At 39.7% G+C, this 18,759-nt stretch overlaps 1 protein-coding gene across 2 annotated transcripts in view; it reads right to left on the bottom strand.

The window, feature by feature from the left end:
- The window catches only part of NDFIP2 (Nedd4 family interacting protein 2), a 44,575-nt gene extending 30,402 nt beyond the window's left edge, over nt 1-14,173 (bottom strand). Inside the window, exon 1 of one of the 2 annotated variants that reach the window (XM_063392286.1) lies at nt 13,996-14,173. In XM_063392286.1, the coding sequence (XP_063248356.1) occupies nt 13,996-14,031 (36 nt within the window). In that variant the 5' untranslated portion in view covers nt 14,032-14,173. The remainder of the gene's footprint in view (nt 1-13,995) is intronic. The other variant, XM_063392287.1, reaches the window with a different exon arrangement.
- Nucleotides 14,174-18,759: the final 4,586 nt, after the last annotated feature.

Genomic DNA, 18,759 nt, shown 5'->3' with positions numbered 1-18,759 from the left:
GCATTAAAGTAGCACATGCTAATTCTAGTCATGGTGTACAAACACCACTCAGTTTCTGTTACCTGATTTTACATTTCAAAAGCTGCTCTTTACTCCTTTCATAAAATATGACTTATGGAAATTGGTACATTATTACATTATTGCAACACAATTAACTTCAACAGCATATTGCACATATTTTAAAAATGCCTTTTTAATAAACTTTTTTTTCATGCTGCTTACATAATTTCTTTAGCACAAAATTATACAGGGGATACTGCCATACAAGTTGAAAACAAAACAAATCCCCAAACAACTAGCTGGTTTTCTTTTACTGTTTCTTTTAACACCTTATTACCAGCTCATCTTGTTAAAATGTGACTTTTAGGTAAATTTTAGCAGTGGTGGTTCTGCTTCTATCTGGGGCACCATGGAGCTACACAAAATTCTCACTAGCAATCATAAATTACAAAGCACATTTCAAATGAAATTATATTTTTGAAGAAGCTTTAACTTGTCCAGTTTTGACATTACACTGACAAGTCTGTGGGTTCTTCCAAACTGTATTAAAACTAATACATTAGACAGAAATTCCATGATGTTGGACCTAATACTTTGTTTCAAGTAAAACTGTGGAGACAATCGAGTAGATGATGCAAGTTCAACCTTCATATGTAAAACAGTCCATTGATACACTTCCTTCACAAAAAGCAACATTCTTGGCAACTGAGATTTATCTTCTTCACTTGCTAGAAGCTACTTTGGTCTACCATTATCAATTTTTCAGATTATGACAAAAGGTCAACCAAAAACATCCATTTATTGCAGCTTCTAGCATTGGAGGGAAAGGCATGACATATTCAACATTGTCAGCACAGTGCACAAAAAGAACTCTGACATTTCTGCATTAGATTAATGACATCTTCCATACTGGTACACATATTTATTCCATAGAAATTATAACATTGTAAATATGATAGATGCAACAAACAGTGGGCTAAAAAAAAGCTAACAGGGAGCTTTTCACATCTGTGTTTCAGCATCACCTGATGCTTTCATTTGCTGAAAAATTCAAGTCCTTTTACACTTGTCTACTGGTAGTGATTTGTATGTCTGCAATAAACAGCTCTCTGTAAATGAGGCATGAAAGCAGAGATCTCTTTCTACATAAAAATAACTTCAACAAATAGAGGCTGCAAATTTAATGCTTGTTTTGTAACCCCATACTGCATTTTTCAGCTTTACTAGTCTAAAAGTAAGATTTATTTATCTACAGATAAACAGCAAAATCTTAATCTTGGGATTTTCAAGGCAAAAAAAAAAAATCCTTGAAATAAAATTTGATTCTGAACCTGTTAGAAAAATACTTCATGATGTTTCTTTTTTCTGAATACCGCCTAATAGTATCAACAGCTCATAGTATAAGCTACTATTTTTTTTTATTTTTAGAAAAACACATAAAACCTATATCATTAAACTGTAATCACCATGAATAGAACCACATAATGGTCAGCATTGGAAGGGAGTTTACAGATAACAGAGTTCTAATTCCCCTACCATGGACAAGGACACCTTCCACTAGACTAGGCTGCTCAAAGCCCCCTCCAGCCTGTCCTTGAACAATTCCTCAGATGGGGTCCTCACACCCTTCACAAGAAACAATTTCTTCCTACCCTCCTCCAGTTTGAAACCATTCTCCCTTGTCCTGTCACTGCATATCCTTATAAGAAGACCCTCTCCAGCCTTCTCTTAGGCCCCCTTTAGGCACTGCAAGGCTGCCATAAGGGATCCCCAGAGCCTTCTCCAGGCTGAACAATCCCAATTCTCTCAGCCTTTCCTCATCAGGGAAGTGCTCCATCCCTCTGATCATCTTGGTGTCTCTCCTCTGGACTCCCTCCAACAGGTCCCTGTCCTTGCTGTGCTGGGCCCCAGGGCTGGATGCAGCCCTGCAGGTGGGGTCTCAGCAGGGCAGAGCAGAGGGGCAGAATCCCCTCCCTGGCCCTGCTGCCCACGGGGCTCTGGATGCAGCCCAGGACACGTTTGGCTCTCTGGGCTGGCAGTGCCCATGGCTGGCTCATGTCCAGCCTCTCACCCACCAGCACCCCCAAGCCCTTCTGGGCAGGGCTGCTCCATCTGTTCATCCCAGCCTGCGTTTGTGCTAGGGATTGCCCCATCCCAGGCACAGGACCTTATACACTGGGCCTTGTTGAAATTAATAATGTTTGCACCCACCCACCTCTCAAGCTTGTCAAGGTCCTTCCGGGTGGCATCCTTTCCCTCCAGCATGTCAACCACACCACACAGCCTGGTGTCATCAGCAAAGTTGCTGAAGGCAAGTGCTAAGATCAATCAGTTCTGATTTAGGTCACTAGTAGCCACTAAAAAATCGAAACTCAAACCAATAACCTGTAATTACACTTAGGGAATAATTTTAAGAGTAGAAGGACTAAATCAATCTTTCTGCAAAATAGGTGTTTTCATTTTCTTGTTTATTGGGAAAATAAAACCACATCAGCTTTTTGAAAGAAACATTTCACAACTTTCTAGAATACAAGGACTCTTGAGAAAATACACCAAACAAACCATATTGCATTTAAACTTACTGTCTTCCTCCTCAGTATCAGTTTTTAACCTCCACAAATAAGGTAGTTTACAACATGTCTTTTTCTTCAAATGTGTGTTTTAACACCAATCTTCCATGAACCCATGCAGACCAGCTAGCAAGAAGACAACTATTGCCAGTTTTCTACCAAATGCATGCTCTGCTGCAATATAGTCCTGGCCACAGACACAGTGCTCCAGAGAAACACCATCTTCTAAAGACTCGTGAACCTTCAGATTAATAAACACTGTGCCACTAAGCAATTAATCTTATAAGGCACTTCAGTAAAATGCAGAACTATAGAAATTTTCAGCTACTTTTTGCTTTTATGTATTCAAAACTAAGTGATCAAATCTGATTAGAATTTCTGACTGCACAGAACAGATGCACATCATTTTCTTTTCTTCACCACCCCATCACTTGGCAAGCATCAACTATCAAACACCCAAATCTAGCAATACCCCTTCATGATAATGAAGTGAGTTGGTTTGTTGGTTTTTTTGGGTTTTTTTTCTTCATGAGGCATCTCTGCAGAAAGTTTTCAACAGTAGTTAGTATGTCAGAAGGTCAAAGGTGTAAAATCAGCACTAGAAGCAGGAAAGCTGAACAGAAGTCCATTGCTGCCATTCCGCAGCTATATAGAAATACCAAGTGTGTCTGTTAAACAGGGATTAGATACCATGGAAACCCAGAACCTCTGGAGGCAAACTTCAGCTAAAAAGAATCCAGACATTTATATTGAATGTGTTGAAAAATAAGTTGCCAAAAGAATGGCTCTTCTACCACAGTGAATTTCCTTGTGCAAAAAAAAAAAAAGCAATCTGTAACATGTGAAAGTGTTTCACATGCATTTAAGTGATACTTAAATTATTGTCACTCTCTTTTAACTAGAGATCTTTATTGAAATTTTCAAAGTTTTTTAAAAGAATCTTACAAGTCTGATTAAAAAAAACAAAGTAACGCAATGGTGATCAGGACTTTGTAAAGGAAAAGAAAATAAAAACATTGTGTGTGTAGATAGATATATATAGATGTGTCTCTCTGTCCATCCCAGTGACTACCTCACATATAATATTTTATTTACCCTTTCATTTCAGATGGATTATAATCCAGATTTAACCAATTAATTACACATTTAGTAGCACAACATACACATCTGCATTCATTCCCTATGGCTTCTATTTGGTTGTATTTCTTCCAATCCCTCCTATTAACAGTAAAAGTAGAGCCATTAGTGAATATGAGGACTTATCTAGTGTAAATGTGTGAACTCTTCTGGAAAAGTAAATGTTGTAAGACTAATGATACTAGAAGTATGGTCTTATTCTTCAAAGTATACCCATTTTTCTCCCTTTTTCTTGAAGGTTTCTTGTCCACTAAAGAATTATGCCACAATAATTTTGAATACTGGAATTTTGGTATGATCCAAACAGATGCATGCTTCCTATTTCTTGTAAAATTATAAATTGGACATTGTTTCTAGGGTTCTTCCTATTACACAGTTAAAGGAATTAACAGAGAAATTTGCCAACAAAAACCTGATATGTCTAAATACTAATAATAACAATGGCTGGGACCAACATTGTCAAATCTTCATACATAATATAAAAAAAAAATCTAACAAAAACGTTTTTAAAAGCTTTCTCTACAGCTTGTACACAATGAGGTATTGTAACTCTGACCTAGTCCAGAACGTAGAAGGTACTAAAAACACTACCACCTATCATGTAGCCTTCTGTTTGTCAAATAGTAACTTGAGAACAGCTTGAGGAACAGGTTTAAATTCTATGAACAAAGTATAAAATGAGGTTTTCCTCCTCAAACATTTTCTAGATAGAAGAAACTGAGTAACAAAACAGCGGCATGTAACCCAGACCAGAGGTCAGTCTAAGGGCGTGTTCCGTCTCCAAAGCAATCATCAGCACAGGAGCCTTAATCACTTTTTTAATATGGTAACATGTACATCTCTGCCTATTCCACTTGCATCTGTTACAGATTTGATGCGAGTTTGTTTGCTTGAATCTGCTAGTATAATCTGCCTGTGTAATCTTGTGTATCCACAAACTGTGCATAGTCACTTCTTGTGTACTTTCTTTTCTAAATCAAACCTCAGTGAGCGCTCTACAATTTTAATATTGCACAATTTGCTGAATAACAGTTTCACAACTGCTTTACCCACTGCCTTGGTGACTTCTGTAAGTGTTCATCACTTCCAACACGTACCACCTATTTCAGACCACTTTTAAGAAGTCTGCTTCCCCCTTCCTTTCTGTAGCTCCCCTTGTGAGCAACCAAAACTGCGGACACAGGCAGGTGTCACACACAGGCAGGTCCTGTGTTTCATACAATGATACTCGCTGCTCATTCTCCCTGCATTCCCTAATGATGGGCAGCGTTGCACCAGGATTCGTTGGCAGCTGCCACTAACCAACAGCTTCAGCAAACCACCAGTCACAGGTCATGTCTTTGCTCAGCAGCAGCTTTACAAAATCACTACAGAAAGTGGATCCGGGACACTCTTAAGTCACATAGAACATACACAACACAAACTGTGAAAGTAGAGGGAAAGCCTGTAAAATCAGAAAAGCCTGTAAAATCAGAAAATGTCACCAAGAGCAGACTCAATATTCAACAATTAGTTCCAGTTTCCATTTTAGCCTACATTCATTTGGGCTGCATAATTCAATGTTGATTGAAACAGCTGAATATTACTCTTAATGTTATACATATTTCTGTTAAAGTACAATGGGAAGGCTCAAACACAAATTTCTTAAAGACAATGCAGGATAAAATGATACATTTATTTTATAAGGGAATAATAAAGATGAAGAAGAGTTTCTTCTTGGAAATGTATTATGGAAACTGAACTGCAAAAGCAGCATACAGTTTCACCTCAAGCCCCTGATTAGAAAGAAGCAGGAAAGAAAGGACTTAAGTTTGTGTCTCCTGTACCATGCATAAGTGTCATTGAAAATTCTTCAGAAAAACTATGAAAAACTTTAAAAGTCTCAAGTTTATCAACAACCCAGGAATTTTATTGCATGTGTGCTTAAATAAAGCCAGTCCAGCAGAACAGTTTTCTATTCAACAATATGACTCAGTAGCTCAAAAAGACATCATTAATTAAATAAAATATAAATCAGAGGATACTATTAATCAATAAGAGCAAACTATTTTTATTAGTGGGTCAGTCATGCTTGACTTTTTCAGTATAACTCATTTTCTTAGTAACTAGAAATTGAGTAATTGAGCTCCTCAACTTAGAGATAATACAGACAAATTTCAACAGCTTAAAATACACATACACAACATCAGCTGAACATACTTACTGTGATTTGCAAGAACAGGCTCTACTGAAAAGATTTTCATTTTGATTTGAAACCCACATTTATAAACATTCAAGGTCCTTCCTTTAAAAGAGTATGTTTAGGTCTCAACGGGTAGTTGGGAATTTTTCAAGTCTACTCTTAAAGGGTGCTGCCTGAGCATTTTAAAGCAATCCTACCAAATATATGGCACAAAGGACAATTCTCTGGACCTCTCAATCGCCAGCAAGACGATGCACACACACAACAGCAGGCACTTTCCAGCAGACTGGTTGATTATAAGGCAGCTAAACAAAATAAAGCAGCAGTCCAGAAAGTTCACCTCTTTGGAAAATAGCAGAACATGACCAAATTAATGCTGTCACTAAATCATACATACATACATACATATACATACATATATATATATATATACACATACATACATATATATATACACACATACATACATATATATATAAAGTAGATATTGAGGCACACAAGAAAAAACATAAGCCACACCACTCAACATCAGCCGTGGCCCAGCACTGCAGGGCTTTAGTGGCTAGTTCCTTTATTTGAATTATGCACTCATTCTAGAATTTGGAACAGATTTTCAAGAGCAAACTGCTTGAGCAAGTCTTTTTCCTAACCATTTATTCCATGTATTTGATGCAAGTCAATTTTATGACCACATAGAATTGGAGATTTTATAAAATAAAATCTGGAGATTCAATTAAGAGCCTTAATGCTTCAGTACATTCCTTGAAAAGTATCTTAAGGATTTTCTGTTAAATTTCAAGATATAACAATTGATTCATAAGTTCCATGATCAAAATGGACAATTGGCCTCAATATCACCCAAGACCCCTATTCCAATTGTTTAATGTTTTTCCAAAGGCATCACTTACTCCTCAACGACGACAAGTGTTAATTACCCTAACCATTACCAAAACAATGTTTAACCAGGAGCTTGCACTGCTTTAAAAGAACCCTAAACTTTCCAGCAGGAAGGAAACAACTGCTACTGTAAGTATCCTCTTCTCAATAACCTTTCAGATTAATTAGGGAAAAGCAAAAGCAAGTTCAATAGCTCAAGCTACATATATATCTTCACCAAGGATATGATTCTGACCTCCCCTACAAGAATAATCAGTGAACATTTATAGGACTACTTTCAAAAGGTAGAATATTGTCCAAACCTCAAATGGACAAATCAGGCTTGTGAATATGTTAAGTTACCCTGCAATAGTGGGAAGACCAACTTTTTCTTCCGTTTTTTACAGGAAATCCACATTTTACTAGTAAAAAGGTGACAAATCTCTGCCAAGTACCTAGTAACTAAATTAAAAGAAATATGGGTTTACAATGAAAAATAAAGAAATATACAGTTTACTGCAGATATTATTGTGTCTACACCACTCAAAGTTTGGAGGACTGTTTTTTTTTTAATTGATCTGTGCATTCCAAGCACAGCTGGAGGAACAACCATGGATGAGGCTGGGGGCATGACTCAATATCTAACGTCTGGGCTATGGAGTGGCTGAGGAGTAAGTTAGACTATCTCAGTTTTAGGCTAATCTTAGCCTATGATAATGGAAACAATACTTAAGTGGAATAAATAGTTAAATGTTAAAATGGAAATATATTTTTCACTTTCACTGTAAATCAGACATGCTGAGTGCGGGCTGTGCCTGACAAGACTTAAGCACAAACCAGAAAAAGTTAGTCATTCTCATTAAAAAACACAGCTGGTGAAGGGGGTGCCCAATTTACTAAAATCAGCTACTTGTGACAGTACTTGCCCAGGAAGTGGGAGACCTAAGCCTGAGGCAACTCAAACCCACAGTCTTGGCTCTGCAGTAGTTCAGTTTCAGTAGGAAAAGTTGGAGGTGCCTTGCCAACTTAACAAGTTGCCAATTTTTTTTTATTCTTTTTTTACTCAATCTCTTAGGACTGCTTTTCTTCTTCATTTGAAAATGTCTTCCCTGATTTGAGCATACCGGTATATGTTCATTCTCCTTTTCAAAACAGATAGAAATCTAGAGGGAGATTTGAGGCTGTGAAACTTTAGAAAATAGTGAAATCTATGACTGTAAGTTGAACGTTGAGGTCTTGCAAAGTGAGGTGTGACGACATTACTGGTTGCCACATCTTCCTTGTTTTGTCAACACTGTCACAGGGAAGAAAGTTTCAAAATTAGCCATTTGTCAAAAGTAATTCATTTTTCCCATCTAGAAGACTACTACTAACATTTTGTATTAATGCACTGCTTGATTTCTGAGGTTATCCTGATGTGGTCCCTACCACATTTTTCAGATACAAATGAGCTGAAAGGAGGCCTACAGTTTCTCCTTTTTAAAATACCACAGAAAGAACATCTAGTTTGGCCGTAACACAGCTGACTCCTGCTCAGAACCCTGCTATTTGAAGGAATTTTATTCAAGTTATGGAACTTTCCTAATAGAATTAGAAGGCTTACTAGATGTGACATACATGCCACAGCCTGAGGCTGCCTTTTTACATTATGTGATTTCATGTCACTGCACAGATCAGGTACCACTTTCTTCAGGCATCTCTCAAGAACCTAAAAATTCCCCAGTTCCACAAGATAGGCTCAGTCACACCAAGATCTCACTGACACTAGAAAGGTCAGTCCTGTTCCCAACCTCTCTCCCTACTGCCACTAGAAAGGCCAGTCCTGTTCCCAACCTCTCTCCCTGTACTACTTTGCGCAGATCCAACCTCAGGTTCTGGCCTATCAAGACCTTTGGTGAAAAACCTGAGTGGAACACCCCAGGTACATTTTGCTGGTTTTACTCTTTTATTTTTGTTTTGCTCAATATGGTAAAACTTATGAAACAGCCACTTTGTGTGCAAAACTGCTTAGGTCATTCTGTGCCCACACCATAACGAAAGGAAACTGCCCACATAAAAACCCAGAAAGTTATTGTAACCACTGATATTCCTGGTGTACCAATAAGCCAGGGTTTCCTCCTATGAAACAGCTGCAGAACAGGGTGTTATGTTTGTGGCCCTCCAAGAGACTCAAAAATCAGAGAGTAATGGCACTATGTAGTTAAAGAATCCTGCTTTAAATTTATACACAAAGTATTGTACATGTCCAGTACCTCAGCAACTCTACTTAAGAGCAACATACAGAGAGATTTGAAGTTTATTTCCTTGTTCATATAAAATGAGAAAGTACTTAGAAATTTAACTAAAAAAGTGAAAAAAAATCAAAATGTAGTTCTTTAAGTATTAACTGCATCCCTACTGTATAGGTAAATGCCTCAACAGTTATAACTTTTTCTTTTTTATAGAAGAATTCTTCATTAAAAATAGTGAAAAGGTGTTTACAAAAATATTAACTCTTTCTTCAAGAGAGAAACGACTGTTTAATAGAGAAATCTGTAACAGGTAAGTGTTACAAAAATAAATTAAAAATTTAAAATGGCTAATATTACAGTCCAAAAAACACCTAAGATGCAAGGATGGATCATTGTCTGAATGCATCATTATACCTTATTTCAGGAGATCCTCATTTGCTTTTCTATGCCATTAAAAGTCTAAACTAGGCGTTTCATATGCAAAAAGTCAGCGCAATGAAAAATTTTATCTTCTTATGATTGAGGCTCCTATCACTAAACATACATGTGCAACTGTCACAAGCATACAACTGTAACACTTATCAGTTAATGCATCTTTCCTCAGTACTTGTCAGTATTATAAACTTAGTCCTCCAGATGCAGAATTTTATCTTCCAGTTACGACATCATCCCATATCTGTGCAAAGCAACAGAATTTCCCTAAGCTAGCTTGAGCTGTTCAGTAACACCAATTACATAAGAGTTTTCCTAAGGCAATCAATGCTGTACAAAATACAGTAGATATATAGATATAAGCTAGCAGTCTTACATCAAAACCATAGAATCACCTGCATTTGGGAGTTTATTTGCCAATCATTATTTGGCTCAGGCCTCAGAAAAAAAAGAAGGAAGCGATTTTTCTTTGTTCACACTCCCTGTGTAGGTTGACTTTCATGGGAGTTACAAAGACATTGTGATTTTGATCAAGGTCTTTAACTAAGTAACATTGGGAGAGCAAAGAGTCAGAGCCAATGGAGGTAACAGATACAGAAAATTAAGTCTTATCTGAGTTTGTGTTTTGCTATAGTGTTTACAGAACAAATTCTCACCTCGTAGTCCCATTTCTATAAGCACACTCAATTTACACTCATACAAGACTAACATCCCTTTTTAAAACCACAATTGCTTTATCCCTGTATAGCACCATACAAGAGCAGGCTGCCATCAGAGTCTTGCCTTAACCATCACTTACAAACCCCACCAAAACCAAGCGCTATAGTGGCATGGCAAGTTCAGTAACAGCTGAACTGACATCCCTGTGGAGAGCTACCTAGGGCTCCACCCAAATCAGTTTGTTACCTTCCCATTTTACCATTTACCTATTTAGCTCTGACCAAACCCTAAGTCAAAGATTCAAGACTACCTGACCCCAAACTGGTTATCCAAAACTTCAGTCAAGAAAGACTGGTTATTATAATTCATGAGCAGTACAGCTTGTAAGTCCTGCAGCGCTCAATACACTTTCTGTGCCTCAATCACTCACATGCACGTGAAGTCTTCCCTCATGACTCACTTATCTGGAAAGCCACGTTTCTAAGTAAAAAAGGCAATGTCAAGCTTTAATGCTTATTTGCTCTCAGTTTTATGTGCTGCAGAAAACATTTGCATTTCCTCCTCTTTGTTTCAGTACAGATTCACAAAGCATCATTCCAATCACTTTTTCTGCAAATAGGCTGTACTGGAAGCAGACATTTCAGACAAGATAGTAATACTATTAAGGTCAGATGATAAAGAACTAGAAGGTAAAAACAATCAGGAGAATTATTACTGAAGGATTTTTATTATAGTGTTCCTAAACTTGATGCCTTGTCCAACAAAGAGCAGAACAGGGAGAGAAACAGAAAAAATAAAACAATAAGTAAATGATACAGCTGAACTGACTTATACCTGCAAGGAATGTCAAATGTAACATTTACACACATTGACCAACAGGAATGCAGTCATTCAAGTGACTAAGGAAAATAAAAAAGGAAGTAAAGCAAGACAACAAAGGTTGGCTAATTTACTTCTAATGTCATACTCCTGCAGGGAAGCATGACAAATTCTTACCCATCAATTACTTGTCTTTTTGCCCTACGAAGAGAGACAAAACAGGGGTGCCAGAAAGCAATACAAATCACACACGCCCGCGGCAGATAGTTACGTAATGCTGACGTACTGCCTGCTCTCCGCTCACAACACTTACTTTGCTGCAATTCAAAGTACCAGCTTTTAACAGCTGCCCAGTTTGAACACTTTTAAACTGCTTTGTAAATAAAATGCAGACACACAAAGAAGCACGTGATACAAAATGAAGCTTTAGAGCTATTTCCAACAGAGATAAAAATAAGAAAAGCTGAGGGTTAGATTTATGATGAGACATTTTCTGTTTCATAAGAAGTCACAGAAGTGGCTTTTTGTACTAAAACTCAAAATTAAATTGCCTGCCAAACTAAAGTCTTTTAGTTTAACTTACTTGAAGAAACCACAAATAAAAAGACAAAGAGCGCTCCTTCAACTTCTCTGAAGTGCTACCGCCAGGAACAGAAACACAAGTCAGTAATTCTTTTGATAATAATATACACCTAGAAATCTTTCTATTTAGAAGACAACTTGTCATGAATAGAGTCAAACAGATCAGCTAGAAGTAAAGGCAGAATGGGTACAAGCAGAGCCAAAAAGTATTCATTATAAATCATGGCAGAAAGGAAAAAGAAAAAACAAAACAAAAAATACAGCAAATACAGCCAGTGAACTGGTCAGATTTCATAAAACTAAATTCATAAAACATTCATAAAATATGGTATTAGCCACATTAAGTCATCTTTTTTCCTACTTTTTTTCTTTAAAAACTAGGACACAACCATTAAATCTGCAATGATCTATTGCTCAGTACCTATCACAGCCATTATGTAAGCAAATACATCAGAACACTTAAGATCACATGCTTGAATAATCAGCTGCTAATTAAGTATATCTGCAATTGCCTTGTTCCTTCCTTTCTCTGACCCAAAACAGTAAGTAAACAACATTACAAAAATCTCAGTCTTCAGCAGTCAGAACAAAGAAACTAAAACAATATACTCTTTCCCATGGGGCAGTAATCAGTACGGCTGTATTTTAAACTTTGGAGGACAGCAGACTGATTTACAACAAATGATTTACACATTTAATACACACAGCAAACTGAGGAGGCCAAACATTAAGATAAGCCCTTTTGGAAGGCCATACCAGAGTGTGTTTACCCAAATCTGGGCATCAGCACCATCACTGGAAGTTCCTAACAAGCAAAAGATAAAAATATTACAGAGACAAATTATTTCTTCATATGTTTGGGGTTTTTTTGTACTCCTTCGAGTAACTAAAGTTTCACTTCAATCTGTCTAGCCTCTAATAACATATGCTTTCAAGGCCTTTTAAAACTTGCCCAGTTTACCTCAGGCCTCGAGGAAGATAGTGTTTGTTGGCTCTCAAGAAAATGCTCTGCCAGCATTTTCCTTCTCTGTTGCAGAGAAGAAGGAAGAATCTCTGTTGCAGAGAAGAAGACTTTAGGACTTCTACTGATCTCAAGTCGTGGAAGCACGGCGCCAAACAGAAGTGTGCTAGAAAGCTCTGACCCATGAAGCAGTTGGTGACCAACTGCCATCCTAAAGGCAAACGTCACCGGGTGCGTGGTGCGTTCATCACCTCCACGATAATCCCTGTACCTAAGAGTCCAAAGGCATACGGAAATTTACAGTGCTCTAGGAATATCAAAATAAATACTCCAAATATAATAAAAGCATTTCCTATTATTTTTCCTTAAATCATAACCTAGGAACAATCTGAACATAAATACCAGCATTTACATATGCACAGACGTATGATTACTTCTGTGGACATTCTTTTCACTGCTCATGGTGTAAAACACAAACACTAAGATATATAATTCAGGATTTAGCTAGAAGATTACAGTAGAAATTTGAATCACAAAGAGTAACAAAGATTTCAGACTTCCTTATCTTTACATTCATAGCAAACCTATAAATAGAAGGAACCTAAGGATAAAATTTAAACTTTTGAAGAGACTGACTGCACCTAAGTCAATTTTACACCCAATAATCAGAAGAGCTTATGTATTTTGAGTACAATTGACCTTACGCAAATGACTGCAAGATTTATGTAACTGACATTAAAATCATGACTGCGAGAAACAAACAGGACAATCAATTCGGGCAAGATGAAAATATTTGTATTCTAAGTGATTACTTCTGTGATTAAGTTCAGGAACGAAAGAAAAATTGGTCTCAGTGACCCTCAAAGCTCCAGACCGTTCTTGAGAAGAGTGTGCTTGTGCATGTGCATACACACACACACACCGAAGGTCAGTCTCCTCCCCGCATTTCACACTTCCCTCCCTCCCTCCCTCTAATCTTCACACAGGCCTTGCACTCTATCCCTGTGCCAGACAGCTACGGGCTTTTAGACATCACAAGGTTTCAGAGGTTCTCTCCGCGGCACGTACTCAGCAGAGACAAGGACCGCTGCCCTTCCTCCCCCGGCTGCTCCGCACTGGCGCGGCCCCGCTCTCCTCGGCCGCGCTCTCCTGGGAGCCTTCACCGCTCCCGGTGGAGAGGGAGGTGCCCGGGAAGACGGACCGAGCCCGGGCCGGGAGCGGCCGCCGCGAGAGCCGGCGGGAGGGAAGAAGGAGGCGGGCAAAGGCGGCTTCCCGAGCAGGCCGGGCAGCCGCCCCCTCTGAGGCCGGGGCAGCCAGGAGGGCGAGTGGAGCAGCCCCCGCCGCCCGAGCAAGGCCCGGCTGTCAGAGCCCTTCCACGGGCCGGGCCACGCTCGGCCCATTCCCGGTCCTGGTCCCTGCCAGACTCCCGCGCGTAGGAGCCGAGGCGGGGCGGGGGAAGGACGCCCCGGTCGCACCGTGCCCCGCCGCGCCGGCCCGAGGGTCGGGGGGAGGCGAGCGGGGCCTCGCCGGGGACGCCGCACTCACCACTTGGTAGCGGCTGACGGGCTGGTGGTGATCCATCCTGGCCGCCCGCCGACACGCACGGGCGCGGCCGCAGCTCCTCCGACCTGGCGCCGCGTCGCTCGCTCCGTCCGTCCTTCCCTTCTTCCTTCCTTCCTTCCCCCGCCCGCTCGCCCGGCGCCGCCGCCGCCCGGCCCAGCCCCGCTGCGGCCGCCCCCCGCCCGCCCCAGCGGCGGCGGAGCAGGCCCAGGCCCCGCCCCGCCGGAGCCGCGTTGGCTCTGCCCGGGGCGCGCTCCGCCCCGCCCGCTGCCCCGGCCGCGCTCGGCCCGGGGCGGCCCCAGCGGCGTGCAGGGAGCGGGGCTGCGTTTCCCTGCTCCTCGCTCGGCAGCAGGGTTGCGGGAGGCTGTTGCGTCCCAGGTCTTGCCTAGATATTTATCGCTATTGATCACCATGGGGCGAGAAGAAGTACAATACGGCACAGAAGACATCTTGGGGACCCGCAGAGCGATTTTGAATAAGCATCTACCTAACGCGATCAAGAATCCTGAGCCCGTTTGCCTGCTGTTCCTGTGACGGCAAAGCACCCTTCTGTGGCAAGGAAATGTGATTTGCATCTTCTCTCTTCCTCCTAAAACTACATGTTCAGAGGTTTATGACCTCCTGCAGTAAAACCAGTTAAAAACTGCACCCATAAAGGTGTATCGAATGAGGCTGACTCATTTCTAGGTTCCCGAGCTGCCAGATGTGTAGCTGTGGCACGCAACAATTTCAGATAGCCGCAGATGCATCTCTTGGCTGCAGAGGAGACGAGTGTTCGCCTGTGCTGCTCTGTAGCTGATCTGCAAGGCAAACGCTCTCACCAAAGTGGCTCCTCGCCATCAGTGATGGCCGGCACGCAGGGCTGTGTCCTGCAGCTCAGGTCACCACCGGCTCATTCCGTGGCTGCCTGCTGACCTGAGCAGCAGGGTAAGTGTTCTGTGCAGGCACTCATCGCTGCTGAGCTGGGTGAGGGCTTGCGGCAGCGGGGTGAAGTGAGCGTGGGAGGGCAGGGAAGTGGAAAGAGCTCCTTTATTGGAGCTGCGTTTCCAGTTGGGGGTAGGAGTGAAGATAAAGCAGGATTATAAGGGAGGAGGAGGTGGAAGCCTAGGACCCTGCTTACAGCCCATACCTGGCTAATGCAGCAGTTAGTAAAGCTATCCAAGTGAAAAGGAAAACATGTTTGGAAAGTTCGGGCCTATTCTGTTTGTTGCATTTGTTTTGTTTCTTGTACAACTCTGTTGCACATCAAAAACCCCAGCAGTTAGGAAACAAAGTTGACAGAGAAATATAGGTTAGAAATTGATTAATATTATTTTGCTAACAAGGTTTTCTCCTTTTTCCTCATTATACATAATGGATGTTGAATTATTCTGTCCTAAAAGTAAAAAAATATTAGTAAAGGTTATCTTGAGTTTAAGAAAGTTTGTAGAGTATAGCAGTGTGTTTCATTTACCAAAACTTCTTCATTATATTTCCAGATTTCATGGAACATGGAAATTAGACATTTGTGCAGTTTAACATTTTCTGTATCATTAGCAACAATTATCTGCAAAGTAAACTTTTTTCTGAATTGTTGCATGTGACATCTCAGCTCAGGAAGTTGTCACCTGATCTCCATGGCTTTTCAAGTGCTGTGTCTCTGCTCTGCAATACACTCTCCTAGAAACTCCAACTAGTTAAGCGGTGCCAAATGGAATTTGAGACTGCAAATGTTGGGATACAATTGAGTAAACATTTATTAAGATATAACCTTCAGTTTTGAACTCATGCAATTCATGTCTTTTAAGGGAAGAAAGGACAATAGGCAAGAACCAATAATAATATTTAGTAATATTTAATAAGTAATTAATTATTAATTAATAATAATAATAATTAATAGGAAAATTGGAAAATATTCCGTAGTGCTTGGGAAAAGAGTCAGTAGAGGCAGAAGCAGATAATACAGTTGTGTGTGTAGAAGGAGTTTCATATTTAGGGACAAATTTTGGATGGATGGTCTAGTTTATGTACAGAGACCAATCTTCTTTTACTTCAGGAATATAAGTGTAGTTATGGGACTCATACCAAAGCAGGCCATGTGACTAATTTAGGCTTTAAATATGCCCTTCTTGTGATTCTTATTCTTTCTGGGACTTCAAAAATATAAAAAAGGAAGATCATGCATTTCTTTCAGGTCTTTGTATTTTCAAAATAGTGTAATTGTATATTTTAATTTAACTGTCTGATTCCAGACAGTTTTGACCATGGCATAATGTTAATCTATAATGCAAAGCAATTGGCAAGGACTAAGGTTCCTTAAAATCACAGAACCACGGAATATCTGAGGTTGGAAGGGACTTCTGGAAGCCATCTGGCCCACTCCTCTGCTCAAGCACGGATACCTAGCACAGGCTGCCCAGAACCAGAGGGTTTTTGAATATCTCCGAGAATGAACTTTCCACAAGTTCTTAGAGCAACTTAAGTCACTGCTCGGTCACTGTCACAGTAAATAAAAAATTTCCTGATGTTCAGAGGGAGCCTCCAGGGTTTCTGTGTAGGCCCATTGTCATGGTTTTGCAACTGAGCACCGCAGAGATAAGCCTGGCTCCATCCACTACCCACCTTCCCCTCAGGTATTTATATGCATTGGTGGGATCCCCTCTGAGCTATTTCTGCTCCAGGCTGAAAAGCCCCACTTCTTGAAGACTTTCTTCATAGGAAAGAGGTCCCAGTCAGTTCCTCACCCTGGTGGCTCTTTGCTGGACTCTCTCTCGTGAGTCCATATTTCTCCTCTACTCTCTTGTACAGAATATATATTGAATGTAGGAAATGTGCCCTTCAGAAGTGCTAGGACTGGTCCTGTTGACTGAAACACTTGAATGCTCATTTTAAGGTTTGTTTTTTTATTTTGACCTTCTTAAATCTTAAGGGCCTACAACAACACTAATGGTTAGAATGGTTTTCTGGATCCTGCAGATTTTTTTTTTTGTCAAAGAACTATTGTATTTAAAGAAACAGAAATAGTGCTCTAAATAGCATGTAATCAAACTAGTTTCAAATTTACATTTAAAAGGACGTATTGCTTCAGACTTTTTTTAGGGGAAAAGAAACTTAATTGCTGTTAGTCAGCGAACTTACAACAGTTTGAACTTTGTTCCACCATGAAAATGAGCCAAGAAAAGATTCTTCTTGGTAACAGCAGCTCTTGCAAGCCCCATTCTGTGAAAAGTTGTCTTGAAGGATGGATGGCATCTGAATTCAGACAAGTCTGAACTTAATTGCACAAAGGCAAGCAGTACAGGACTGTTAGCAATTTTAATCTTGTTTGTCATTCATTAATCAGTCAATGGCCAGCAAATAAGAAAGCACAATATTTATCTTTACATTTCTTCACCTGTATAAACTTATTCAAATTTTTAAGGTTTCTTCTGGAACTTACAGAGTAGGTAGATTTCAGAACTAAGTTAATTTTTTCTTAATAAAGATACATAAACCAAATACTTATATTGGTTAAAATACAAATATCTATATTGCATTTATTGTACCAAATTTTGTATGACATAAATACAGCAGTTACTATAATATTTTACTTGGCTGAACCATATAAAGAATTTAAAAATTTAAAAATAAAAGCTGTACATGCCTATCCAAAACCTGGAAAACAAACTAAAATTTCAGGTTTTATAGCTTTGTTTTACATCTTTAGCATGTGTTTTTAAATTTCTAATACAGATAATGTCAATGAGAAATAAATAGGGTTTTTTTCCAAATGTAAATCTAATTAAATTAATGTACTTAATTTACTCATGGACCAATCCTAAAGCAGGCTGTGAATATATTGACTGTATTTATTTTTGTCTGTATTTTCAAACTCCTTTTATCAACTATTTGGTTTTAATTCTATGATCCTACTTATGTAAATTGTAGAAAATTTGTTATCTCTGTATGGGCTTAGATAGTTCCTTTAAGCAGGAAATTGGCTTAAACAAACCACTGGGACTGAATTTCTTAGAAACTGCAGGACTTTGGCTTGGTTTTCTTCATCTTTTCTTCTCCTTTTTTAGGCAACATAGGCAATGCCGTAGCCATCATTAGCGGGAACACTGTGGGCCTACTTTTAAGATTTTGTAGCCGAATTTTCAATTACATTGTCATCATCTGTGTTTAGTGTGTATATACATGTGTACAGTCTTGCAAACCTGGCCTTTGGATATGTGTCTGAATCAGGTTGAAAAGTAATTTCTGCAACACAGAGCTCAGGCTGGGAAATATCTCAAATATTTGCCTTGGTCTAGGACAGATTTTGCAGTCTGCTTGGATCTCTTTATTGCTACAGCAATTTCCTGCTAAGTTACAGAGACAGTTCTGAACTAGCCCAGATATATGCTGAGAAACTCCTCACAGCTGTGCATTGCTCAGCTGCACTTTGTCTAAGCTGGTAGCATGGTTAGATCCCTACATCTCTGTTGTCTCCCTTACAACATGTGTTAATTACCTTTGCTGAATAGAAGCACAGCTAAAGCAGGACACCACAGAAGTGAAGGAACATCATCTTTTAAAAAGGCTTCAGACAAGTTCAGGGAACCAATGCTCACATTAGCAGCAATAAAGATTCTTCAGTACAGCTCAATGGTTTTGCAAGGAGAAAAAAAGAGCATAATGAGCTGCCACTGCAAGATGATTGCTTAGCCAGTTCTGTGCAGTAAGCTATGAGTCTAGAGCAAATGGTACAGAATAATCACAGGAGCAGACACGTGAGTGCGTGGCAGT

This window comes from Prinia subflava, chromosome 3 (assembly GCF_021018805.1).
Source record: "Prinia subflava isolate CZ2003 ecotype Zambia chromosome 3, Cam_Psub_1.2, whole genome shotgun sequence".
NCBI lineage: Eukaryota > Metazoa > Chordata > Aves > Passeriformes > Cisticolidae > Prinia > Prinia subflava.
This window is presented reverse-complemented; position numbering and strand designations above follow the sequence as displayed.